Genomic DNA, 27,344 nt, shown 5'->3' with positions numbered 1-27,344 from the left:
TAAAACAAATATAAAACAAATTTAATTCAATAATTAAAAACTGTAACAACCATTCAACAAACAATAAAGCACGCCGGCTTAAGCGTTCCATATATGCTTATAATCGCTTGCCCAGTCCCTGTTTTTCATACTAGAACGTGTATTGTAAAATCTAGAAAATGCTTCTCTTAGTTTCTTTTTGGCGTCTTTATCTGGATTACCAGAGAGTCGTACTCTATAATAAAAGAAAACAATGACTTATTCATGGTTGCATTACAAGTATTTGTATTTAAATCTGTTTAAAAATTGCAAGTTAAAGCCTTTTTGAAGAAATGATCATTAACCTCTTACGATGTATTACTGTCCTTCACACTACCGTTCGATTACACTATTTATCTTCACTTTACTCTATGGATAGGTAAAAAGAACCAGTAGGATACCGATTCTCATGCACATGACATGTGTTTCCAGAATAAACTTTACTAGGTACCAAACGTTAGGGGAACATATCTGATAGGTCCACTTTACCTTAATGAGTTCAAATTATAAAATTTACAGAAATCGTTCATTGTAAAAAAAATAGATAAATGTTTCATTTCAATTATGCGAATAGCATTGCATGAATATGACTACATCTAAGTAGGAAGTGAGATCAAATATATTAATTACTCCAAATTTTAATCATATATATTATTCTAGATTGGAAACTTTTTAGTTTTCATGCAAGTCCATTTCTGTATACCGAACTCTTTCTGTGACAGAATTCAAAGAAATATTGGGATAAAAACACCTTTTGCATACGTTTAATTCTCAATAAAGTACCATTCCTCTAAACACAAGACATGTCCTTATGGCTTCTTATAAATTATCTTTTTTGGAATAAATGGTTTAAATGATTTTATATATATGTAGGACTCGGGATGCGATGGGTACGCTGAAAATTCAAATGCGATGGTCACGCTAAAGTGCGATGATCTACGCCGAAGTGCGATGGTCCTTTCGCTGATGTGCGATAGACCCTAAGACGCGTGATGGCTACAGTTAAAATCTACAGATGTTTAATATTTCAATTATTATGAGATTTTGTTCTGTTATTAGTTAGTATATACTAGTAAATACCGAACATTCAAAATGTTCTCCTGTTGCAGTAAAAACTATCTTGTTCCTTGTTCTCATTCACAGCAGCCGTGTAGATTTTCCGTGTAATTTGTTCCGTTCTGACTAATCGAGTAGTATTTGCATTTTAAATAACTACTACGTGTTTTAGTCATTGCAATTAGAACTGGTTTTAAAGGAAAATAACCTTTTATATAGCGCTTATATTGGTCAATATCTAAACGATTGTATGAATATTAATAAATAATAGTTTTTTTGTCTGAAGCTATTTATCATGACTGTTTTATATTAAACCGGTTATACTCTCAATGTTTTACCTTAAAAAAAAACATGAGAAGTTACATCCAACAAACAAATTGACTTCTACATTGACATAAGCACATATGTTATCCATCGCACTTCAGAGTTACCACCATCGCACTTCGGCGTAGCTATCAACAAGATAGTCACAATCTCACCATCGCACTTCAGCGTGATCAAAAACACACTTGAGCGTCAAACCATCGCACTTCAGCGTGACCATCGCGGTTCAGAGTCCTACATATATATATATATACATGATGAATGCTGTCAGTGATACATACTGCAGTGTGATATGAACGAATCACAATAATACATATACGACAAAAATTAGACGAAACAAAAACACATAACAAAATGTACAAACACAATAAGAACAGAACAAAACACGTGTTCATGCAGAATTAGACATGCAGTCAAACAATGCAAGACAAGTAAGAAGGAAAAAACAGAGTCAATAAGACTTCTTAATACAGGCGTCATTAAGGGCGACATAACTGCATAAAGCATAAAGTCGGACATTGTTTATTATTATACTTCATGTCAAAATGCCAGATTGTGATTGGTTAATACGAGGGAGACAATTTACTCTATCCCATGGCAAATACTCTATTACCCTTCACGGAACGCTTGCTTAAGTGTGCGCTTTAATAAATACGGATGATTGTTTTGTACAAGACGACATAGTTTATTACTTTGAATTTTAAATTTAATAGACATTAATAACAGAACATTCAGTATAATAAATTAAATAACACACATCTGAGAGGGTGACAGAGCAGATTGTAACCCCTCGAAAAGACATTGTCAACCTTGGCTTCGCCTCAGTTGACAATGTTTTCTCGGGGTAACAATCTGCTCTATCACCCTCTCAGCAGCTATGTGTTATTTATATAATGGACAATATCAGAGTTCTCTCCCGTTTACCAGACAAAACTCTTAAGTATAAAAATAGTTTAAATATTAAATATGTTCCATCGCCAAATACAAAGATGTTAAGTCCGATACGTTAGTAGAGTATGAGTAATGTCGCTCTATGGGACACCCCAATAGACACGTTAGTAAAGTATGAGTAATGTCGCTCTATGGGACACCCCAATAGACACGTTAGTAAAGTATGAGTCGCTCTATGGGACACCCCAATAGACACGTTAGTAAAGTATGAGTCGCTCTATGGGACACCCGAATAGACACGTCAGTAAAGTATGAGTAATGTCGCTCTATGGGACACCCCAATAGACACGTTAGTAAAGTATGAGTCGCTCTATGGGACACCCGAATAGACACGTTAGTAAAGTATGAGTAATGTCGCTCTATGGGACACCCCAATAGACACGTTAGTAAAGTATGAGTCGCTCTATGGGACACCCGAATAGACACGTTAGTAAAGTATGAGTAATGTCGCTCTATGGGACACCCCAATAGACACGTTAGTAAAGTATGAGTCGCTCTATGGGACACCCCAATAGACACGTTAGTAAAGTATGAGTCGCTCTATGGGACACCCGAATAGACACGTTAGTAAAGTATGAGTAATGTCGCTCTATGGGACACCCCAATAGACACGTTAGTAAAGTATGAGTCGCTCTATGGGACACCCGAATAGACACGTTAGTAAAGTATGAGTCGCTCTATGGGACACCCCAATAGACACGTTAGTAAAGTATGAGTCGCTCTATGGGACACCCGAATAGACACGTTAGTAAAGTATGAGTCGCTCTATGGGACACCCCAATAGACACGTTAGTAAAGTATGAGTAATGTCGCTCTATGGGACACCCCAATAGACACGTTAGTAAAGTATGAGTCGCTCTATGGGACACCCGAATAGACACGTTAGTAAAGTATGAGTAATGTCGCTCTATGGGACACCCCAATAGACACGTTAGTAAAGTATGAGTCGCTCTATGGGACACCCGAATAGACACGTTAGTAAAGTATGAGTAATGTCGCTCTATGGGACACCCCAATAGACACGTTAGTAAAGTATGAGTCGCTCTATGGGACACCCGAATAGACACGTTAGTAAAGTATGAGTAATGTCGCTCTATGGGACACCCCAATAGACACGTTAGTAAAGTATGAGTCGCTCTATGGGACACCCGAATAGACAAGTTAGTAAAGTATGAGTAATGTCGCTCTATGGGACACCCCAATAGACACGTTAGTAAAGTATGAGTCGCTCTATGGGACACCCCAATAGACACGTTAGTAAAGTATGAGTCGTTCTATGGGACACCCGAATAGACACGTTAGTAAAGTATGAGTCGCTCTATGGGACACCCCAATAGACACGTTAGTAAAGTATGAGTAATGTCGCTCTATGGGACACCCCAATAGACACGTTAGTAAAGTATGAGTCGCTCTATGGGACACCCGAATAGACACGTTAGTAAAGTATGAGTAATGTCGCTCTATGGGACACCCCAATAGACACGTTAGTAAAGTATGAGTCGCTCTATGGGACACCCGAATAGACACGTTAGTAAAGTATGAGTAATGTCGCTCTATGGGACACCCCAATAGACACGTTAGTAAAGTATGAGTCGCTCTATGGGACACCCGAATAGACACGTTAGTAAAGTATGAGTAATGTCGCTCTATGGGACACCCCAATAGACACGTTAGTAAAGTATGAGTAATGTCGCTCTATGGGACACCCCAATAGACACGTTAGTAAAGTATGAGTAATGTCGCTCTATGGGACACCCCAATAGACACGTTAGTAAAGTATGAGTCGCTCTATGGGACACCCCAATAGACACGTTAGTAAAGTATGAGTCGCTCTATGGGACACCCCAATAAACACGTTAGTAAAGTATGAGTAATGTCGCTCTATGGGACACCCCAATAGACACGTTAGTAAAGTATGAGTCGCTCTATGGGACACCCCAATAGACACGTTAGTAAAGTATGAGTCGCTCTATGGGACACCCCAATAGACACGTTAGTAAAGTATGAGTCGCTCTATGGGACACCCGAATAGACACGTTAGTAAAGTATGAGTAATGTCGCTCTATGGGACACCCCAAAAGACACGTTAGTAAAGTATGAGTAATGTCGCTCTATGGGACACCCCAATAGACACGTTAGTAAAGTATGAGTAATGTCGCTCTATGGGACACCCCAATAGACACGTTAGTAAAGTATGAGTAATGTCGCTCTATGGGACACCCCAATAGACACTTCCAATGACATTAACAAAGCTAGCAACATAAGACAGTACAAGAAAAAAACAAAGTGATTATTATGAGACGATTACAGAGCAATTTAAGCGAAACCAAAACCATTATCTACTTTATATTTATATACATAAACGCATGCGTATTTAAAAAAGCAGAGACTAGTAAGCGTGTCAAACCACATACTTCCCCAACGGTTTCTTCTTGTCAGGTTCGCGTTTTATTTCAACATCAATACCAGACACAGACATTTCAAGAGAAGTTAGCCTGTCCAGTTCAACATCAATACCAGACACAGACATTTCAAGAGAAGTTAGCCTGTCCAATGAGTTCAAGCGTTTATGACGATATTGATACAATTGTTAATATAAGTTTGACATACAATTATGTAGCCAGCAAAAGCAATGCACAGTTTTCATGATAAAGTGATTCATATCTTAATACACATTCCTAATTTGCCTGTACCATGCACTCTATGTGTCGTATGTTGCCGTCTGCCGATAATAGTTTTTCGCATATAAATAATAATAATAATAAAAATGACTTTATTTAAAGAGGGTGACTCAATTAGCATTCACTAATCTACCATGAGGCCCTCACAAAAAACATACATAACAAGTTTTACAGATATTACAATTTTTGAACATATAATTAAACTTTAACGCTAGAACAAGAAAAACAAAATTAAACGTTATATACAAACATTAAAAAGACATGATAGAGATAGAGAGTTGTTACATATCATGTATAGTAAAAAAATATACACATTTTCTTTTAAAAGTGCCAAGATTTTCACATAGTTTTATTTCATTTGGTAGTTTATTCCAAAGTATTGAGGAGCTATATGTGAATGATTTTTTCATCGAATTTGTATTAGGCCTCACTACAGCTAGATCATTATATGCAGAAGATCTTTAATCGTTGCTGTGTAGGTTTATAATTGGACAAGATAGTTCTTTAAGGTAATTAGGTGCTTTATTATTGAGAATTTTATAAAGAAGAATCAATTAATGATAAGAAATCCTAGCTTTGAAATTTAATCATTTTAGCTTTTTAAATAAATTAACAGTAGGTGTTAGTATTGGAGCATCCAGTATAATTCTGGTAGCTCTTTTCTGCATCTTAACAATTCTTTGAATTCCATCTGCATTACAATTTCCCTATATTAAGCAACAAAAATCAAATATGGGCAGAATATAAGTATTATAAAAAAAAATTCTACTACTAATATCTAGATATTTCTTAATTCTGGATAACAATGCAATATCAGTACTTATGTTTTTACATACATGATCAATTTGAAATTTCTAGTCTAAGTATTGTCAATATATATACCTAGAAGCTTTTGTGTTTCAACAGATGTTATTGGACTATCTTGTATTGATATATTTAGTTAATGACCTATCAAAGCTCGTTTTTGATTCGTTCCAACCAGCATAGAAGTTGTTTTTTAAGGATTTATTACCATTTTGTTGTTTAAACACCATTTATTTATAGTGTTGGCATGATGGTTTAGTTTTCTCTCTATCTCTTCCTTATACCATTAATTATGTTTAGATTACCTCCCGTTCAACAGACTCTAGGAAATGCATATAACGGTCATGAATGTTAGCTCGTTCAGTATGTTTTCGTTGTTTAATTAACATATTATACTAGAAAATTTGCACCGGCGTAGAAGCCGGGGATAGGGGGGAACAATTGCCCCACTCCCACACTCACACTTTTTGGCAAAACAAAAAGTTAATATAAAAAACGGAAAAAAAACAGAACATTGATTATTTGACATTAGAAAAGTTTCTTTTATTGCTTGTCACAAGTCCCACCACACACAAAGAGACACTTTTAAAGTCTCCACACACACACACACACACACAGACACTTTAAAGTCCCCACACAGAGAGAGAGACACTTTAAAGTCCCCCCCCCCCCACACACACACACACAGACACTTTAAAGTCTACTCCCACTGACTTGATCTTCGTCAGAATAATTTCGAATGTCAGAATTATCTTGTTTCAACATTCAACATAAAATAGTTTAGGAAAAAAAACTAAAATGCGAATTGTTATAATGATATTTGTATAAGAATAATTAAACTCAATTAAACACAAGGAATGACATAAAAAAGAAGCATCGAATAATAAGGGTTGCTCTAGAGAGGAAACGAACATTTAAAATTTCAAAACTTGTCGATTACAAGCAGCTTTCTATGGTTAAATCACTGCCTTTAAAATGCCAAGAAAGGTTTATTAAATAATTGTTGTATATAATACATACCCAGAATGACTTCCCTCTGTCGCTTTAATTGACTGGTTACGTAACCACTGACCAGAACTCTGGTAATTGTCCTGTTTTAATCATAAAAAAATAAAATAAAAACATTATCATGCAGTTGACTAAAATCTCCTCATATTGTTGTAACTGATTTTTATTGATAGGTACAATGAAAATATTTAATTCACAGTACTATGAACTTATAAAGTGTATGGATCTGTATGCAGTGAGATCAATTTCTTGTGAGAAACTCCTTGAATTTTATGTATTCACTGAACCAAAAGAAATAAAATCTATTTTGAAGAATGTGCCGACCTTTACTAGTAGAAGTCTAAATGCGCCTTTTTAAAGGTCTATTTTGGTCATATAGCTCTTCAACAGTTTCGATTCTTATACATCCTTGGCTTTCAAATATTCGGCTTTAAGCGTTCCTGATAAAGGTAAATCCAGAAAAGCGCTTCAGACGCATGCAATTTATAAAGTGTTGTTTTCAAGTTTTACAGCACTGGATCGATACCGCTGCTGGTGAACTATCAGCCCCGAGGGTATCATCAACTCAGTATTCAGTACTTCGGTACTGACATGATTTATAACAAACTTTTTTTTAAATTGTCCGTTTATACATTTATAAATTAGAAAGAAACTATGGTTTCAACTCCGTTGGGCAAAGTTGACTTTAGATGGATTTAGCTACTTTTTAGCTCACCTGGCCCGAAGGGCCAAGTGAGCTTTTCTCATCACTTGGCGTCCGTCGTCCGTCGTCGTCGTCGTCGTCGTCGTCCGTCGTCGTTAGTTTTTTACAAAAATCTTCTCCTCTGAAACCACTGGGCCAAATTTAACTAAACTTGGCCACAGTCATCATTAGGGTATCTAGTTTTAAAAATGTGTCCGATGACTCCGCCAACCAACCAAGATGGCCGCCATGGCTAAAAATAGAACATAGGGGTAAAATGTAGATTTTGGCTTATATCTCTGAAACCAAAGCATTTAGAGTAAATCTGACTCTGGTAAAACTGATAATCAGGTCAAGATCTATCTGCCCTGAAATTTTCAGACAAATCTGACAACCTGTTGTTGGGTTGCTGCCCCTGAATTGGTAATTTTAAGGAAATTTTGCAGTTTTTTGGTTATTATCTTGAATATTATTATAGATAGAGATAAACTGTAAACAAAAATAATGTTCAGCAAAGTAAGATCTACAAATACGTCGTCATGACCAAAAATTGTCAGTCGACTCCTTTAGGAGTTATTGCCCTTTATAGTCAATTTTTAACAATTTTTCGTAAATTTTTGTAATCTTTTACAAAAATCTTCTTCTCTGAAACAACTGAGACAAAGTTAACCATACTTGGCCATAATCATTATTAGGGTATCTAGTTCAAAAAATTTGTCCGATGACCCCGCCTTTCAACCATCATGGCCGACTTGGTTAAAGATGGAACATAGGGGTAAAATGCAGTTTTTGGTTTATATCTCTGAAACTAAAGCATTTAGAGCAAATCTGACAGTGGCAAAAATGTTCATCAGATTTAGGTTTATCGGCCCTGAAATTTTCAGACGAATCCGACAACCCGTTGTTGGGTTGCTGCCCCTGAGTTAGTAATTTTACAGAAATTTTGCAGTTTTTTGTTATTATCTTAAATATCATTATAATATCTAATATCTAATACTATTAATTATGATTTTTAACCTTATTTTACATGATTTCCAAAGCATCAGTAAATACAGGTGAGCGACACAGGCTCTTGAGAGCCTCTAGTTTTTTTACTCTTCAACTGTTTCGAATTCGGTTCTTATACATCCTTGGCTTTCAGATATTCGGCTTTGAGCGTTCCTGATGATGGCAAGTCCAGAAAAACGCTTCGGACGGATGAAATTTATCAAGGGTTATTTTCATTTTTTTAATCAAGACTTAACTATTCAAAATGGTGATATGTACACATTATCATACATATAAAACTTTACTCCGTCATACCCTCAATTTAAAAATGTAAAATGTACAATTAATAGAATCCACATTTCATTTACAATATTTTTTCAAACTATTAAAGAAAGGACGTATTGTGTTTCAACTACATAGTAGGTATGGTACATATTTTTAATGTGAAAAAGGTTTTGGTCTGAGTTTTTATTTGTAGGTTTATATGAAAATTAATGACACAGTAGTCATTACAAACAGTTCTACAACGCTTGATAACACTAAAAATTTAAAATAACCACAAAAGAACATCGAATCTAAAGTATATGAAATTAGATAGGTTATCTACCACAGCATGTCGGCTCCTGCTCAAGTATTTTACATTTACACAAGTACTTTATATGTATACGTACAGTGTTACATTCATCTTATTGTATATGTATCATTCTTCTAGTTAATATAACTTTAAAATTTTAACATATGAATAAAATGCTTTGCTACTCACCAACATGTACGATGGTAGCCTCTTTAATGCTTCGGGTGTTTTACTTTGTTCTTTAAATGGTGGTCCTCCTAATGTCTTAAATAAAAAATCATAGGTATTACATATATACGTCTTAAGTGTTATCACAATTTATTAATGGAAATAACTAAACATAATACAATGGATTGATATATTGAGTCCCAAAAGAAACCCATGTATCATAGAGATACACTATCTAAAATTAAAGCCTCAAATCATGCCCCCGCAGATGCAAAGTGTTATTTTAAAATACCCAAAGTTGAACATGGGAGCACATAGGTCTATGGTTCACTGTAGGAGGAGTTATCCGGAGACGCTATGCACCTCTTATTATGCAAGTTTATACTCCAAAAATGACAAAGTTCAACTATCTTCCAAAAGAGCAAATATTAATAAAAACCAAAACCCTAACCACATGCACACCTTCAATATATGTACAAACAGCCAGCAAAGTGAAAACTTCCTAACATTCAAACTGTAGGAGGAGATATCCGGAAACGCTATGCACCTATTATGCAAGTAATTACTACAAAAAAATGACAAAGTTCAACTACCTTCCAAAAGAGCAAATATCAATAAAAACCAAAACCCTGTAAACAGCCAGCAAAGTGAAAACTTCCTAGCATTCAAACTGTAGGAGGAGTTATCTTGAATAACTTTATAGATATAAGAAGATGTGGTATGAGTGCCAATGAGACAACTCTCCATCCAAGTCACAATTTGTAAAAGTAAACCATTATAAGTCAAAGTATGGCCTTCAACACGGAGCCTCGGCTCACACCGAACAGCAAGCTATAAAGGCCCCAAAAATGACTAGTGTAAAACCATTCAAACAAGAAAACCAACTGTCTAATCTATATAAAAAACGAGAAACACTTATGAACCACATCAACAAACGACAACTACTGACCATCAGATTCCTGACTTAGGACAGGTTCAAATAATTGCAGCGGGTTTAAACGTTTTAATGGTACCAAACCTTCATCCTAACATGAAACAATAGTGTAACATCACAACACAGAAAGACACACTATAAAATATCAATTGCAATGGCTTAACTCAATCAAAAGACATATTAACAAAAGCAAGTGAACATACACTGAACGAATAAATTTGATCTATGACGCAATGTAAATACAAAATTATTTTAACAAGGTGGTTAGAGTAAAACAGTATCAGAAAGACAACCATAACTTTGGACAAAATGCCGCCAAATAAAATTACGTACACAGGTAAATAAAAATAATTTTGTTGTAAGGTAAACATGGAGTACGAAATTATTTTTTTACAAAATAAATCATTTTGTTGTTCATAGTACTAGAACAGAAGTGAAAATTTATCGTCATACTTAACACTTATCAAAGGTGGTAAATATTTTTAAAATAATATAGTGAAACGAGATATAACACTAAATAAGTAAACATTAAATAACAAAAATACATTACAAATTGTATCAACAGGTCAAATAACACGAAAGTACGATTTGAGAGTACTCGCATTTACTGAAAGCTAGTAAAAAGCCAAAAACAATTAATAATAAAAAAAAAAAAAATGCATCAGAGACTAAAATAAAAATCAACTAAAACACATACCAGGGATTTTAGTGTTTTAACGTCATGGACAGTCAAAGAAGACATGACTTGTGCAATGCCAAAATAAAAGTATCGGCAGGCAGTAGAATAGTTAGGAAAAAGTCAAATCACAAAAATACTGAACTCCGAGGAAAGTTAAAAAAGGAAAGTCCCTAATCAAATGGCAAAATCAAAAGCTCAAACACATCAAACGAATGGATAACAACTGTCATATTCCTGACTTGGTACAGGCATTTTCTTATGTAGAAAATGGTGGATTGAACCTGGTTTTAGGAGTTAACCTTTTGATAAATATGTATAATGTTATATATAGATAGAGTCATCTCTATATAGAAAATGAACGTGGATGTGTATTTATACATCCCAAAAAAATGTTTGAAAAGAATACAAATTTAGTTATGTTTTAACTTGCTGATGATAAAATCGATATTTGTGCCAATGTAAACTATATTCAAAGATCTAATTACAGCAATGGTAAGATAACCTTTACTAATAAGTTTGTTTAAAGGTTCGATGAGTTTACATGGATCACATAGTGATTTCCGCGCTTTTAGTACAATATTACCGTAAAATTTAGGATGTGAAATTCCGTTTTTAATAAGTTTTCTACAGGTACAGCCAAATTTACTTATCAAATCCGTGTATCTATGAAAGAATTTAGTAAAAGTTTTAAGTAATTTATGGTAACGAAATCCCTGACTTAATAATTTACCAGTGATGCATTGATTACGTTCGTTAAAATCTATGACGTCACTACACACACGGGCATAACGAATGAGTTGGGATATATAAACACCGTATGATGAAGCCAAATGAACATCACCGTCTAAAAAAGGAAAATTAACAATAGGGAATGAAAAATCGTCTCTTTTGTCGTAAATTTTAGTATGGAGTTTCCCTTTAGAAATTGAAATGTCTAAATCCAGAAAAGGACAACTACTGCTGTTTATGTTAGATTTATTTAAAGTAAGTTCCTTTGGGTAAATTTCGGTAGTATATTTAGAGAACTCTGGATTATTTAACGAGAAATTTCATCAAGATAACAGTAGGTATTGTTGAATGTATCATCCAAATGTAACAATGACGTGTCTTTACTGATATACCCATAATGGGACGGACGGACGGACAGACAGGGGTAAAACAATATGCCCCCAACTTTCAGTTGCGGGGGCATAAAAATCAGTTCGAAAGGTTTGACTCAACATATTGGCAAGAAGCACAACATAAAACCTTGAAATAATATTAACGGTACACAAATAAAACACAAAGTTCCGAGGTAAGAGTACTCGCAGTTACTGAAGCCCATTTTAAAGCCAATTGCAACTAATAAACGAACCATGTTTTCCTACGTGTTTCAATCTTGGCTTTCAAATTCTTAAATTCTGTGCGTTCCTGAAAATGATTACAATGATTTCAAAAATAGTCTCCTGCGGGAACAAGTTGGACGATATTTGTATTATTGGGATGTACGATATTTGCAGTCCTCATTTTTGTGTGATACCTTGAATTATTTTAAAAGACAACTTATCTTTCGATTTAATTTTAGTGTGAAAACTTGAGGCATTCTAAAGACTGAACCCTGACCAATGGTTGGATTGTGATTTACGTTCTTTAGGGCATGGCTCGAATGAATTTGATTGACGATTGACCCATTCTGTAAATTACTTACTTGAGGAGTTTGTTCTGAATTAATGTTTGTGGATTCTCTATCTACTCCATGTGGAGACTCACGAACTGGAGTTATATTTGGCACATTTTCATAAACATATGTTTTAGTTTTACCACTTTTGTTCTTCAGACTACGATCAACAGCCGGAAGTAGTTCACCTAACGGAAGGTTAACACTTGTATGAGCTCTATAAAAATCCAAATATGGAAATCTTGTCTTATTTAGAAGCTCACTTTGAGCTAGTCTTTGACTATGTTCTTCACGTATGCTCCGAACATTCTTTTTTGACACTGGTCTTTGTGAACTTGTGTTAAATTTAAGTTCTGGACTTGTACAATACAACGGATATTGAGTTCTATCAGTCTGAAGGCTTGAATTAGAGCGTACTAAAGTTTTCTGTTGATCATAAAATTCTTTTTGATTGTTTGTAGCTGTTTTATTCTGCTCGGGCGGATTTTTACCTTCCTTTGCATCCTGAATGCTTATTGTCTTCACTGTTAACCGAGTTGATCTCAGTTCGCGTATTTTTACCATATCGCTAATATCTCTATGACTATGTGAATATGTCCTCTCCAATAGTTTAGTAATATAATCTGGCGTACCATCTTGGTATCCCGTCCTGTAGTATTTGATTAGACCAGATGATATATCAGTCCTGTCGGTGTCAAGGTCCTTAACACCTTCGTCTTCGGAATCTCCATATAACTGGGATTTGAGAGTACTTTGGTGCGTATATGAAAATTTGGCAGGTTTACGAGCTGAGTTGAAAGACCTGAAGTCACTATCAAGATCTAAATATGGCATTTCCCAACCACTTAAGTCTGTTTCCTTATTCCTACAAGTAAATTGCCTGTCTCGACTGAGTTTTTCGTCCGCACTAGAAGATTTAGATCCATATCCTTCATCTTCCTCATCATAAACCCCATTTTCTATCGACTGATATAGTTTGGCACATTTTAGGAGGCGTTTAAGTTTAGATGTACTACCAGGGTTAGTCCATGCACTGTCGTCATCAGTGCTAACACTTCTACACCGTTTTGTCGGTCGTAATTTTACGAAATCTTCCGGGATGCTTTGGGACTTTGAGATGATCCCCATATCATCCTTACTTCTGCTTCTTAATAGTCTCCGTTTATGATCATAATCAGAAACAGAACTTGAATTAGCAGATTTTACTGCACTAGGATTTCTTTTTTTTACCGGTTTCTGTTCTGTTTCCTTCTTTTCAGTGGCAAAGAAGTTTGAATGCAGACTATTTTTCTCAAACGTTTCGGCATCATGATGTGCAGGACATCGGTGTCTCGGGATATGACGAAAAACAAAATCTTCAGTAGTTATTCGAAGTTTTCTATCTGAAATAAAACAGATTTTTTTTCAAAATATAATTGTATTCAGTTAGATAAGTAATGTATGAAGAAGAAAACACAGCATATTTTCATAATTCAAATTATAAGTTGGATCACGGTCACGTATTAATGTTCCCATCCGTTCCATTATCAAAGCATGTTTCATGCAACTCAAGTTAACTCCAATTTTTTAACTACAGCTGTGTTCGAAAGCAAGAAGCTGTTTAACCATGTATTGGTCACATTAGACAATAATTAATTATTTGAAAAATAGTTTAAAAAATCTGATTGTAGCTCTGTAATTCAATAAAATTATAAAAAGTGTCCTTCGCTTTTTGCACCATAAAAAAGGAAATTAACCAAATGCTGACATAAAAATCTCTGCTTAAATAAAAATAAGGAGATGAATTATGATTACCAATGAGACAACTATCTACCAAAGTTCAAATAAAGTAGATGTAAGCAATTATAGGCAACCGTACGGCCTTCAACAATGAGAAAAACCCATATCGTATAATCGGCTATAAAGGTATACATATACAGAGATGTGCAACAAGATTTTGTCACCTACAATTTTTTGTTATATAATTCATATTCATATCCGGGTTTTTTTTCTTCAAAAAAAAATAAAAAATTATTAGTCAGCGTAGTGTAAATAGAAGCAGGATTATCACAGGCTATTGTTGGTTATTTTGTGTTGTGAAGCGTTCCAGTTTTTTTATGATATAAACACACGTCTTATTTTTTTCCGGAAATTTGCTTCATATTTCAATCAAATAAGGTAAAAAAAGTATTAATCACGTTAGAAACTATTCAGAAACTACATAGCATCCAATGCCCCCCCCCCCCCCCCCCCCCCCCAAACCACCAAACCAATATACCTATATACAATATACCATATCAGTGGCATTTCCAAGGAACATAACACAAATAGTTTCAACTCTCTCGTGAAAAGCTACCTTGCATACCTATTGTTTTAATTGTTAATTAGTTATCGTCTAGATTATGCATGAAGTATTCACCACTAGACATTTAACAAGCAACAATCACACCCTAAATCATTGTCACCTTACTTGGATGGGCCATTGTGTTGGGAGTAATCTCCTTTTTTGTGTGTTTTTTATAATTTCTTGATAAGCTTGATTTTTTCTCATTATTATCGATAATTCGATATGATATGCTAGATTTGATAGTTACCTTTCTTTCCCTGTATCAGCAGTTGTATCTTCATCCATTCAACAACACCTAAAAAAGGACATGTAATTTCAGACAGAGCTTTCATATGGATTACTGAGTTCACATTACACATTGTACTTAAATACAACAGAGTTTACACATGCTCTGAGAAGATGTTTATAGTTCACTTATAATGTTCGGAAAAGGGGGGTGGCTGAAATCGCTTTTATTTATATAGATTGTTTTCCTTTCTTTCCTGTATATGGTCTTATCATTAATCAATAAATATTGTTCTTGTCTCGACGCCTTTGAAAATATTGTTTCTTTGATGCCTGTGTGTATATTGTGTGTATTCTGAATGTTGTCACTTGTTACATCTACTATAGAGTAGAGGTTTGCTCATATTAATTATATCTTGAAAAGCAATTAAAAGCTGGTTAACAAATGTTAATATTCCCAACTTTTTCATCTTGTTTTTGTATAAGCATGATCTTAATTTCCCCCTTAATTTTATCAATACATGTATATGTATACCAAAGGCGTGTTGGTTTCGTTTCACAGAATTCAATTACTGAGTTATAGCTTCGTGACCTTTTACTCACCGATACCTGTATTTGGAATACAACAGTTTCTGTATGAAATACTTGAACAATTTAAACAAAATAATAAAAGATGTAAAAGAATGTTAATTTCCCGAGTGAATAGCAGTACTTGCCCTATCAAAATATCTCAATAAGGTAACATAAAAATATTGTCCAGATTTCCTACAGTGAAATGGCAATCAGTTTTCATATGTTCAATAAAAATATTTCAAAACCCATTGAAACATTAAATAAACCATTTCAGCATATCTTTGTTAATAAGTAGTTTGTCTATGATACTTAACAAATTTTATGACCTACTACAAACCGGATTGCTTGATCTACCATCAATTAAGAAAAAAGTTACGAGAGTTTTATTTATCAGTCATTTAAATTTATAAATAAACATATTTTAACTAAAACGATCAAGCGTAAAATATATTAAATATAAATATATCTCTGAAGGCATTATACTTTACAAAAATACAGGGAGACAAACAAAAATGATTACCTATACTCAGACGGCCCGTTTAATACCAAATTAATGAAGGTAATACCTCCTGTATAATCAACATATATAATGATTACCTTCTCCTATGTCAGGTGTATTCCAACCACTAAGTTTCTCAAATAATCTTACTGTTTTTCTGAAAAAATGGAGAAAAATAATAGAATGAATATATATGAAAACATGTAATTCATTTACCTTTTATACATTATAAGGAAAAAGCAAAGTGTCACAAACACAAACTGAATACTGATGAAAATTGATTGTAATAGACTGAACTTAATGTAAGTTGTGAGCTTAGACTCCGAGTTGAAGACTTAACTACATGACTTTAAATTGAATGGCAGTAATAAAAGCGTTATTCCATGGCTGTTTGTGTGTGCGTATGTACAGCATTTGTTTTCCCGACATGCAATCATAATACCATTCAGTATCACACGTCAGGGTAACATACATATTTACAAATAGTCGATAGTGTACAGACTTCTGGTAACGTAAAGTTGAACCACTGAGGCACTACAACAATTATCAGATTCGTGTACCAACCGTTTAACCACTGAGATACTAAAACTATTAGCCTATTCGTGTACCTACCGTTGAACCACTGAGATACTAAAACAATTAGCCTATTCGTGTACCTACCGTTGAACCACTGAGATACTAAAACAATTAGTCTATTCGTGTACCTATCGTTGAACCACTGAGATACTAAAACAATTAGTCTATTCGTGTACCTACCGTTGAACCACTGAGATACTAAAACAATTAGCCTATTCGTGTACCTACCGTTGAACCACTGAGATACTAAAACAATTAGTCTATTCGTGTACCTACCGTTGAACCACTGAGATACTAAAACAATTAGCCTATTCGTGTACCTACCGTTGAACCACTGAGATACTAAAACAATTAGCCTATTCGTGTACCAACCGTTGAACCACTGAGACACTAAAACAATAAGCCGTTAAAATCGTACCTTCACGTCGCGAAAACCTTTTATTCTTGATCATCTAAACCTAACAATTTTTTTTTTCCTTCAAAAGTTATAATTAACATGTCATACACTGAATCTTTATATCATAAAAGGAATTCTAACATTTTAAGATATGGAGTTACACGTCGAATTAAACTAGATCAGATTTAAATACAAATAAATTCTATCTTACCTTCTTCTACCTTGAGGCATTTTAAAACATTTATATTTCCCCCTATTTACGTAATGAAATTATATGAAAATAATTGACTTCAACCAAACGGTTTCCTTCTTCCAGTAATAATACAAAACAGTTTACTACCACGCCTCACATATCAATGAAAATTACTTTGAATTTTTAAAGATCCAACATTAGATCATACTAAAATATGACTAAATCGATAACTGACTTGCCATTCCCAAAATAAATCGCTTATGTTAAAGTACTTGTCAGCATTGTAATCAGATAATCAATTTTAATGTAAACAATACTTGAAGATGACCGTCTTGAGATAAATAAATTTTATTGTTAGTTTCCTATCTAAAATCTCACTTTAACAATGAATGTATATTTCGCTTTCTGGAATGATTTATGGTTCCGAACAGTTATAAACACGTTATCAAGTTAAGTATGCAACTTATGCTGTTTTTGGTAAACATCTGGATGTGTTTGCATATGTTTAATCCTTCACTTTATTTGAACAATATGGGGTTTTCTACTTAATTTGTCCTGATATCAAACATAAGTGTTTGATAAATAAAAACTCAAATCAATCGTTGACGTTTTAGGTAGTCAGAATGATTTTGAAAACAGGCTGAATATTATATCCTGTTGAAAGGAAAACATCAGCTTTGATGCCTTCTAAATCCTTCTTTTGATTCCATTACGAATACCACAATGATGCTAGTATAATTCTTCGATAAAGCCATGTTCACGAAATTATAAAAGAGGGTTTCATTTAATATCCGTTTTTGCAAAATCACACAAACAGCATTTTTTCATGATTAATATAATTGTTAATAGAAATCAAAATCCGGTTATCAGAGATGTCCTTGTTGATCAGAGACATATGTATTCTATAACGTCAACCAATCAGAGATGTCCTTGTTGATCATAGACATATGTATTCTAAAACGGTCAACCAATCAGAGATGTCCTTGTTGATCATAGACATATGTATTCTAAAACGGTCAACCAATCAGAGATGTCCTTGTTGATCATAGACATATGTATTCTATAATGGTCAACCAAATTATGATGGCGTCTGTAAAACTATCAAAGAGACAACTTAATACTGGTTCTCTGTAACTATTTAAACTTTTATATAGGGAGTGTGGCACGCATGGTCATGGATTTTCTTCAAACTTCTCACACTTACTAGTCTTGATGAAACAAACAAAAAATGGCAAAATTTTGGTTGCTAAGCATATCGGTTGCCATAGCAACCGATGACCAGTTTTACCTCTTCTGGATATCTATGATTTTAAGCTGAAAATGGCTATTTTCAACATAATTTTTCATAATAAATGATTAAAAGAAAGAATATTTTTTTATGATTTTATCAAATATATGCATTTTATTAATGTAATTTAATAACTGATATTTTCATATTCATTTTCAATCATAATCACATATACCCCCCTTTTTATGTGGTTTGCATTAGGTAAAAAATACCCTTTTGAGGTCATTTTTGAATGCTCACCATAATTGTTTGCGGACACCTGAGTTAAAGTCAACCATCAATTCATAAATACAATAGTCTTATCTTATCAATGATGCGAAAAAGTAATGGGGGAAGTATGTCTCATTTTTTTGTTACCATGGATACAAAATGCTTAGTTTTCTTTTTTTCAGAAAAAAAAAAATGAAAATTTTTGAAAAAAATGTTTTAAAAACTAATTCTGCAGTCAGAAAAAAATAAATAAATATACAATTTGTAGAAATGATTGTAATCATCAAAATTTGAAACATATTTATACATAACGGTATTATAGTTTTAACTGTGTTGCTATGGAAACAATTTCATGATGATACACAAGTTTAAAACAATTTTGAAAAAGTTTCAGTTAGTTTCTTAAATGTGCACAAAAGTAGGAAAACGAAAACACTTATTAAGTTTCACTGTATACACACATGTGTATATATAAATAATTTTGCTGGTATAGTATATCGATAATGGTGGTACCACTTGAATGAAACAAATACAATTTCTCTAATCTGGATAAAAGTGCTGATTATGAAGAAATTTCAGTCTGTTTTCATGATCATGAAAAATGTACAAGAAAAACAATGACTAAATCTAGAAAAAACAAATAAAATCATTTAAAAAATCATATATTCAATTATGCAATATTTGCCATTGAATGTGTTGCCATGGAAACAAGCAGTCCATTTGCAAAAATACTGATAAGTGCTAATTTTTTACAAATTCGTTTAATGAACTTCGATACATATAGCAAAGAGTGTATACAATTTTGTAAAAAAGAAATGATCGATTAGTTGTAGTTTGCTTTATGTCCAGTGTCAAACATCTCATGCATATTTCAGAAGAGAACAAAACCAATAAATTTAATAGGAACATTGTAGGTCCTGTGCTAGTCTACTGACCAAAATTTAATAAAAGTCAATAATTTGAAACAATTCAACACAATAAAAAATAGAACCAAAAGAGTCAGACATTGATCCTCTAAATAAATGATAATTGACCATCTAACCTTTCTATAAAGGAAAAAATACCTTTGTTTTGAGCTGTTTATTTTTCTTATTCATTCTTAAACTCAATGTTGAAATGGCAAAGCATGTATACATGTAGCTATACGTTTTGAATAATATTGTTTTATTGGATGATGAGTATCTTCATGAAGATCATTTTTATAAAAGTTATAAAAAATTAAAAAAAATAAAAAAGGTCCTTCAATAGGTGTAAGCTGGGATGAAGGCAGACAATTTGAAATATCACTAGAAATCGGGATCAATTGGACAAGGACAGACATTTCAATAGATCAACTAGGGAGCCCCTAACAAAAGGGCGTAACAAGCAAGGGCGGGTACGGTCGGCCGTCGACCCGATGGTCCCTGCTATTCATCCGACACATTTCTTGTTTGACATTCTGGCCGGGGAGAAATTTTCGAGATTTTCCAAAAAGTTCCGTTTCCCTAAGAGGACCCACGGAAAATCGGTCAGCGGGTGACTGCTGGTCTTACAACGAGCAGCAGGGGGAAAATATACCATATAGACAATTGTCATACCAGGGGTACCACTGACTGCCTTAAGAGATGCCCGCTACATTCATGCTTTAGTGATTACATATGTAATCAACCAAATGTTTCCAATGAAAGGAAGGGGCGGGCCCTCATGGCCCCCTGGATCCGCCTTTGGTAGCACTATATTTACATTAGTAAAAGGCATTGGATTAATAAAATTTGAGAAAATAACAGTAATCTTAATGGATTTTAAGCAGCAAATTAAAAAATATTGACAATATAATAACTCTTTACACAGGGTAACTTTAAAAAAATTATATGCATGTACATATACTTTGATTTCCACTGAAAGCCCATTACAGAAAGATGTTTCTCAAAATTAGTATATAATTGTCTTTCTTTAAACAACAAAAATTTAGATTTTACTTTGAAGCAGAAGTCTACGTTTAATAACATATTATACATATGACTTTTTGTCCGCGACTTTTTGTCTGTGACTTTTTGTCTGTGACTTTCTGTCCTACATTCTGACCATTGTCATGACCAGGAAAAATGACTTTATACCTATTTAAATGTAATAGGCTTTGCATCAAATTTATAGAAACACTTAGATTGAACCATTAAATTTATCAAAAAAGAAAATATAAAATGCTTTACAAACTTTCGGGAACATTTAAAACTAAGACAAGGCTCTGGTAACCCTCAAGTTAAGTCCGCGAATATGTTTACTTATATTTTATGAAAATATTTAAACTACAAAGATATTGTGCATGCAGGGGCTCGGGCATACCTCAAGTAGTCTGCGAAATGTGTATTTGTTTTTATGAAAATATTAAAAACTGCCAAGATATCCTGCACAAGGCTCGCGCATGCCTTAAGTAGTACGTGGAAATAACTATTTACTGTTAGAAAATATTAAAAAACAAACTCTATTGGATTTATTAACTTACATGTATGTATGGCCTACTTCAATCACACCTTTTGAGTTACTTTATATTTGTGATCAAACGTATCAAATTAAAACCGGTAATATACAACATAATTTACAACACAGTTAAATACAATATACTACTCAATACCATACAAATTTAAATAATTCGGTGCTCGTCATAGTACCCTAAACTGTTTTTCCCAGTTTTTTACCATTCAATCTTAATTCTATTTTTTTTTTTAAATTTAACGAAAATCCAATAAGATATAAATAAGTATTAGGTAGTACAACGACCAGGACACAGTCAACGTTGGTCAGGTCAAGTTTTTTTTTTACCAAAAACATATATTTTTCCTGTTTTTTTTAATAATATAAAATAACAGAAATTTTCATCGGTCAGGTCATTGCTATTGTTGGTCAGGTTATTGTCAACGTTAGAAAGGTCACGTTATCTGAATATTTTATTTTTTTTCTATATTTTTTTATTAATTTATATATTAAATGATTAAACTTTATTATATTTCAAATTTAACATAAACCCTTTAAGAAATAACAAAAATGTTATTAGCATTTTCATTTGGTCCTGGCATTGTCAGTGTTGGTCAGGTCACGTTTAATGAAGATTTAAAAAAGTTTTCTATATTTTTTTTTCTTATATTTATGTATTGAATGGTCTAAATTTATAACAATTCAAATTTGACATAAATCCTTTGAGAAATAAAAAAGTTATTAGCATTTTCGTTTTGGTCCAGTCATTAGTGTAACCCATCAAAGGGAGATAATTCGTATTGTGTGGAAAATTGCACAATAATCATTTTTTAGAAATTAATTTCGCATGTTTCTAGGTAGATTCCCCATAACTTTTTTTGAATTTTGACTAAAACAAGAATGAAATTAATTGTTTTTGTGTTTCTTTTTAATAGATGTAGCCGCATAATTTCACAACACTACACCAAATATTGTATTTTTCTCAAAAATCCCAACTTTCTTTGCTGTTACCATGGTAACCAACCAATATATATATCGGTTGACATTATTTTTCTGACTAGTCTAATAGGATCTACATATCAGCCAATTTTCAGAAAGATCTGTGACTATGTGTGCCGAAAAAGTTTAAGTGGTTACAGAGAATGAGTATTAAGTATTAAGAAATCTCCATTGTGTAATCAACATCCCTGCGTCAAGGTAATGATGACAGGACACGTAGGCCCTAAAATATTGCATCAACTGGGAGATATATACTTCAATTACAGGTCCTGGTGAAAACTTCCCAATGGAAACGTTGATATCTGTTCTTTCATAAAGCTTAGTCTCTTCCAATTTAATGTGTCAATGAGAGGACATGATTTATATAACAAACATTGAAGCTATTTCTCATCATTTTACTAGAGACGCGCCCATGTACCGAGTCAACCTCATGAAAATAAACGGACAGGTCAACGAAAAAAGGAGCGCAGTGGGTTCTCATAGGAATGTCGGTTGTCACTCGAAGAACGCGTTATAAGTGTAAAAACTCCAATTCATGAAGAAAAGTAATGCTATGATCGGGGCGTCACAAAAATTGAGTAACACTGGTCATCAGAAATATCTTTGATAGGAAATGTTATTTCTTATATTTAAGAATGTACATTAATTGAATATTTATATTGATATTGATTTTCTGCTTAAAGTCACAATTCTGGTATCATTTAAAGAAAAGACAAAAAGTTTTGAAATCTGATATGTGATATATATAGTTGATTGATTCTTGTTTGCAGAATGTCCAATGGCAAATGTTTCAAGAATGTTGAGAACGAGAACAAATGAACAATAAAATCAATAGCTAAGTCCGGGATGACGGTCGGGATATTTGAACTACAACTGGAAATGATGGTATATTGGATAGGGACAGAAATTTTGCCTTCACTTACGGACCCCTCACGTTCTTGTTGAAACAGTTTTGAACGTGCAGAGAGCGTGGCACTCTCTCTACATGAGGCATCGGATTTAACGCCCCCCCCCCCCTTTTTTGCCCCGCCCCATTCTGACGGAACGAGGCTGCGTAGTTATATATCCCGCACAGACAAACGGACGCCCAACTTTGGCAAGGGTCGGAATGAAACCAAAATTGACCATATTTCTTTTCCCATTTCACCATTGGGTAAGTGAAATATTGAGAATCAAAGTTGGTCATAAAGTGTAAACATAACTTTGACAAATGACAATTGAGGTTCTTCTTGTTTGTTTAAGATTAAAAGGAGATCTTCAATAAAGTCTAATAAATACGAAAGATCTCAAAAGTCTTACGGTTTTATAAACTTAATTTGATATGAAACTTAATAAAACTTTTTGATAAGAGATGGTTTATTGTTGAATATAACAAATCACTACATCTAATGTTTATCACCTGTGTACCTTTAAACAAATGACATTCAATAAAAAAAAGTTTTATTGAATTATGTATTCAATTGTAAAAGGTCCTACGTGCCACAAAGACAAAAATAATGAATATCCAGGACATACTTTCTTTGAACAAAAGAATAAAAAAACATGAAATTTTGGAGAATCCCCGAAAGATAAAAGATAAAGGTGAATACTTAGTATGTAAGACAAAACCAAACCGATTCTGTTAATATGGGATTCAAAATTAATATTTAAAACGATTCATGTCATATTGCTAAAACTAATATTCCATTAAACTCACACAGAGTGTTCTATTGGGGAATGTTTGAATTTGAAAATGTTATGGCTCCAACGGACATAGGCATACTGGACAGAGAGTTGTCAATAAATTGGACATTTTGAATTTCAAATTATAACAAAACGGTAATAAAATGGATAAATGTCACGATCGTTTATCGTCAAGTAGACTAAAAATATTCCTTTTAAGAGATATTTGTTTGGTATCTTTTCCATTGTATCTGTTATTTTTTTGGCTTCAAATTCCGTTTCATTAGAGATTTTATTAACAAATTGTACTGTAGAATTTTTTTATCTTTAAGAATCATAACTAAAATATACAAATCTATTGTTTTTTATCATTAGGTTGCCGTCTCATTGACATATACCCCACATCTTTTTCTCATTCATAATAGAATAATATCATATGAGATTTGTGACCTAAATACTGTAAACTGAATAACTAATTACAAGTGCATGTCTTTGTACTTGAAGAAGTGACACAGTTATGTCAAATTTAATTGAATTTTAATTAAAGTTCCTACATGTTTTACAATTGTATAATTAAATGATAGGCAGTTTATCAGATCACAAGGGGTATATAGGTTTATACCTGGAAGAACTGGCTGGGATCAAATGGTTAATAAGATTTAATATGACTACAGCCATACATACTTAATCTGTTTAAGAAGACTAACTATAATCTACACAACTTCAAAACACGCAAATCTTAATCATATAATTATACAAAGATTATCCCCCAACATTTGATGTTTTAATGAATGATTCACTGTTGAAAGTTAAAGTAAAATGTAAGTGACCTAAGAAATAAATGAATAAACAAATAACAAGAACTGACTATACAGTATGGGTTAAACTTTGTTCATTGTTGAAGAAAGGTGACCTATAGTTGCTTACAATTCCGTCATTTGAATTCAGCTGGCAATCATGCCACATCTACTTAATTTTATATGTCACTTGGTACCACACTTTTTGAAATGAATGTAACCTGTATACATGCAACAAGGGTAAACAAGGGTTAAATTTTAACTACGACCGAAATCATACGGCAATTTGAGATTTGAGAATACTGGGGGTAAACATATGTTAAACTACGTTTTTCATGACGGCACTCCCCACCCCTTTATTCAAAATTCCAAATACCGTAAATCAGTAAAAGCGCAATCTGTAAATCAACGGTATACTTTTAAGCAAAAAATATCTCACTATTGACAGGCATACCAGAAAAAAATGGACTACTGTTTGATTTTGAACAAAAGGACGTAATGACGGACATGGGTAATGATATTTATGCTTAGGCGATTGAGTGGCGGGTGTATAAAAATGAAATCATATGTATGCGATATGTCTCATCAAAAGGATTGCAAAATCTGTTTATTACTGCAACACTTAAAGTTAGAGAGATCTAACGTTGCCACGATAATACGTGTAATGTGTACTAAAGTGTACAAAAAAGGACAAAGAATAGCTATATTTGATATCATTTAATGTAAGAAAGAGGTGTACAACAATTATTTCATCTCAAGATTTAAACTTCTATTACAAAACTACTGTAAGAAATTATGCTTCTTTACAGAAAAGATAATTAAAATAAAACTCTATAAATTTCTTGCGTCTGAAGCGCTTTGCTGGACTTACCTTCACAATTAACGCCCAACCCAAATATTTGAAAGTCACTGATCTATACAGAGGTAGATTAAGGGATCCCAAGGGGAACGGACCCCCTTTTGGAGCAACATTTATGGTAAATGCACAGACTTTTTACATGTCAAACTCCAAACATTGCATAGTTTGGCCATCTTTTTTATTAAGGATCTGCATCTGGTTTAGAAACGTTAGGAGCTATATGACCATAAACGGAACAAAAATTAGTAGCTAAATTCATCTTAGTTTAACTTTGCCGGAAGAAGTTGAAACCTTAGTTTCTTACTAGTTCTTTGAATATATCACCGGGGAATTTAAGAAAGAATATGTTATCAATCATGTCAGTACCGAATCACTGACTCCTGTGTTGATGATACCTTCGGGGACTAGCAGTAAACTTGTATTGAAATGCGAAGAACAGCAGTATATCCTAATTCCATGATAAACACGTCAAATATTATTTTGTTTATTTACAAAATGTGACTTTTGCTTGATGTGCAAGATGCTTCTAGTACATTAAAATATTTGACAGAAAAAATATCTTGTGCAAATCATTTTAATTTGGGAGAAACTTAAAAGAAACTCGGCTTCTGTTTGTATGCTTTCTATTTTGAAACAAAATTTCAAAACATGGAATAATTTGCCTTTCGCTGGTTAATTTTAGATTCCCAGAAGGATGAAAAAGCGACTTCAAATATTTCGAAACGTTTGAAAAGCAGTGGCCGGGTGTCTGTTTTTGATAATTATTTCCTACAACACTTTTTTTTTCCAATTTATAACTTCAGAGAAAAACTAACTATAAACATACACACCATAAATGATCATATATATGTGCGTAACAACTATAAATTTAAGTAACTTTTACCTTTGCTGTGTCGCCTGGAAAGCCCTTTCTCTGGGAAAATTCAAGTACAATTTGTCGCCACGAACCGACTTTTCCCTATGAATTGAATAAACACTTCTGTCGGGGTTGAGAGTCTTTTCTCGATGGAGAGATATCGGGATGCGATCTGTTTTGTCTCTTTGCATTTGTATTCCACCGAAAGACGACTCTCTCCTTATACCAAAGCAAAAACGATCTTGAAATTTTGACATTTCTATTCTATTCCCATTTTCAAGGTACGATTTCCCGTATGATAATCCAACTCATACTTAAGTTATAGCTTCATTCACTAATTGTGTTACTGAATTTCCAGGCGAGAAACATATGATAGTGGTTTGTCTTTATGACCGCTACCCGTTGTTCGAAGTAATTGATGTTACGATTAATTCTTTATGTATTAGGTAAAAAGAGGTATTTAATCGTGGTGTCCTATACATCCGGTGTGCAGTTCCGTGACGATAATTCTATAGTAAATACCATGTAATGTAGGTATGATAAACCTTGAGCATTTAAAATATTAAGCATGGTTTCAATGAAACCAAAATAGAAATTAATTCTTCCTGTTGAATCTTACAATTACATGTTGACTAAAACATTTAATCTATGTACATTTAAAATATTGAAGCGTCTCAAATGCATCAAAATATTATAATGCGTCAGGTTAAACGCTTTCAATAGCTTTTGTGTTATATTATAGACTAAAAGCTTGAATACAATGACAAGTAATATAAAGTTAAAATCGTTTGTCAAGTGTTCCAGTGCAATTTTAATATCCAATTTCCTTCACCATATATAAGTTAAATATAAAATTTCTTCCTATTTCAAAGATCCTATTTTCATCATCCACATTTAGTCTTCAGGTCCA

The 27,344-nt window shown here is 33.3% G+C and overlaps 1 protein-coding gene across 4 annotated transcripts; it reads right to left on the bottom strand.

Moving 5' to 3' along the window:
- Positions 1 to 26,932, bottom strand: LOC127736406 (uncharacterized). 4 transcript variants are annotated; one of them, XM_052246944.1, is made up of 8 exons: positions 26,462 to 26,932; positions 16,245 to 16,303; positions 15,097 to 15,144; positions 12,554 to 13,905; positions 9,275 to 9,349; positions 6,855 to 6,925; positions 4,764 to 4,895; positions 1 to 214 (listed from the first exon to the last, which is right to left on the bottom strand). In XM_052246944.1, exons 1-8 carry the CDS (start codon positions 26,689 to 26,691, stop codon positions 79 to 81), a joined length of 2,103 nt encoding a protein of 700 aa, XP_052102904.1. In that variant the 5' UTR covers positions 26,692 to 26,932; the 3' UTR covers positions 1 to 78. The 4 variants fall into 4 exon arrangements, with proteins under 4 accessions (XP_052102904.1, XP_052102913.1, XP_052102929.1 ...); XM_052246953.1 differs by having other exon boundaries at positions 4,764 to 4,844; positions 26,462 to 26,931; XM_052246969.1 differs by lacking the exon at positions 26,462 to 26,932 and adding an exon at positions 17,331 to 17,479.
- Positions 26,933 to 27,344: the final 412 nt, after the last annotated feature.

The sequence above is a fragment of the Mytilus californianus genome, unplaced genomic scaffold (assembly GCF_021869535.1).
Source record: "Mytilus californianus isolate M0D057914Y unplaced genomic scaffold, xbMytCali1.0.p SCAF_1, whole genome shotgun sequence".
Classification (NCBI taxonomy): Eukaryota; Metazoa; Mollusca; class Bivalvia; order Mytilida; family Mytilidae; genus Mytilus; species Mytilus californianus.
Note: the sequence above shows the minus strand (reverse complement) of the source record. Positions and strands in the feature narration are given on the sequence as shown.

Bases quoted from the DNA above. Each gene is read 5' to 3' on its own strand.
- LOC127736406 (XM_052246944.1), bottom strand. From the start codon at position 26,691: ATGTCAAAATTTCAAGATCGTTTTTGCTTTGGTATAAGGAGAGAGTCG. The intron at 16,304-26,461 runs GTAAAAGTTACT...CCATTTTTTCAG, and splicing joins TTCCAGGCGACACAGCAAAG to AAAAACAGTAAGATTATTTG. The intron at 4,896-6,854 runs GTATGTATTATA...CTCATTGGACAG, and splicing joins ACAGAGGGAAGTCATTCTGG to GCTAACTTCTCTTGAAATGT.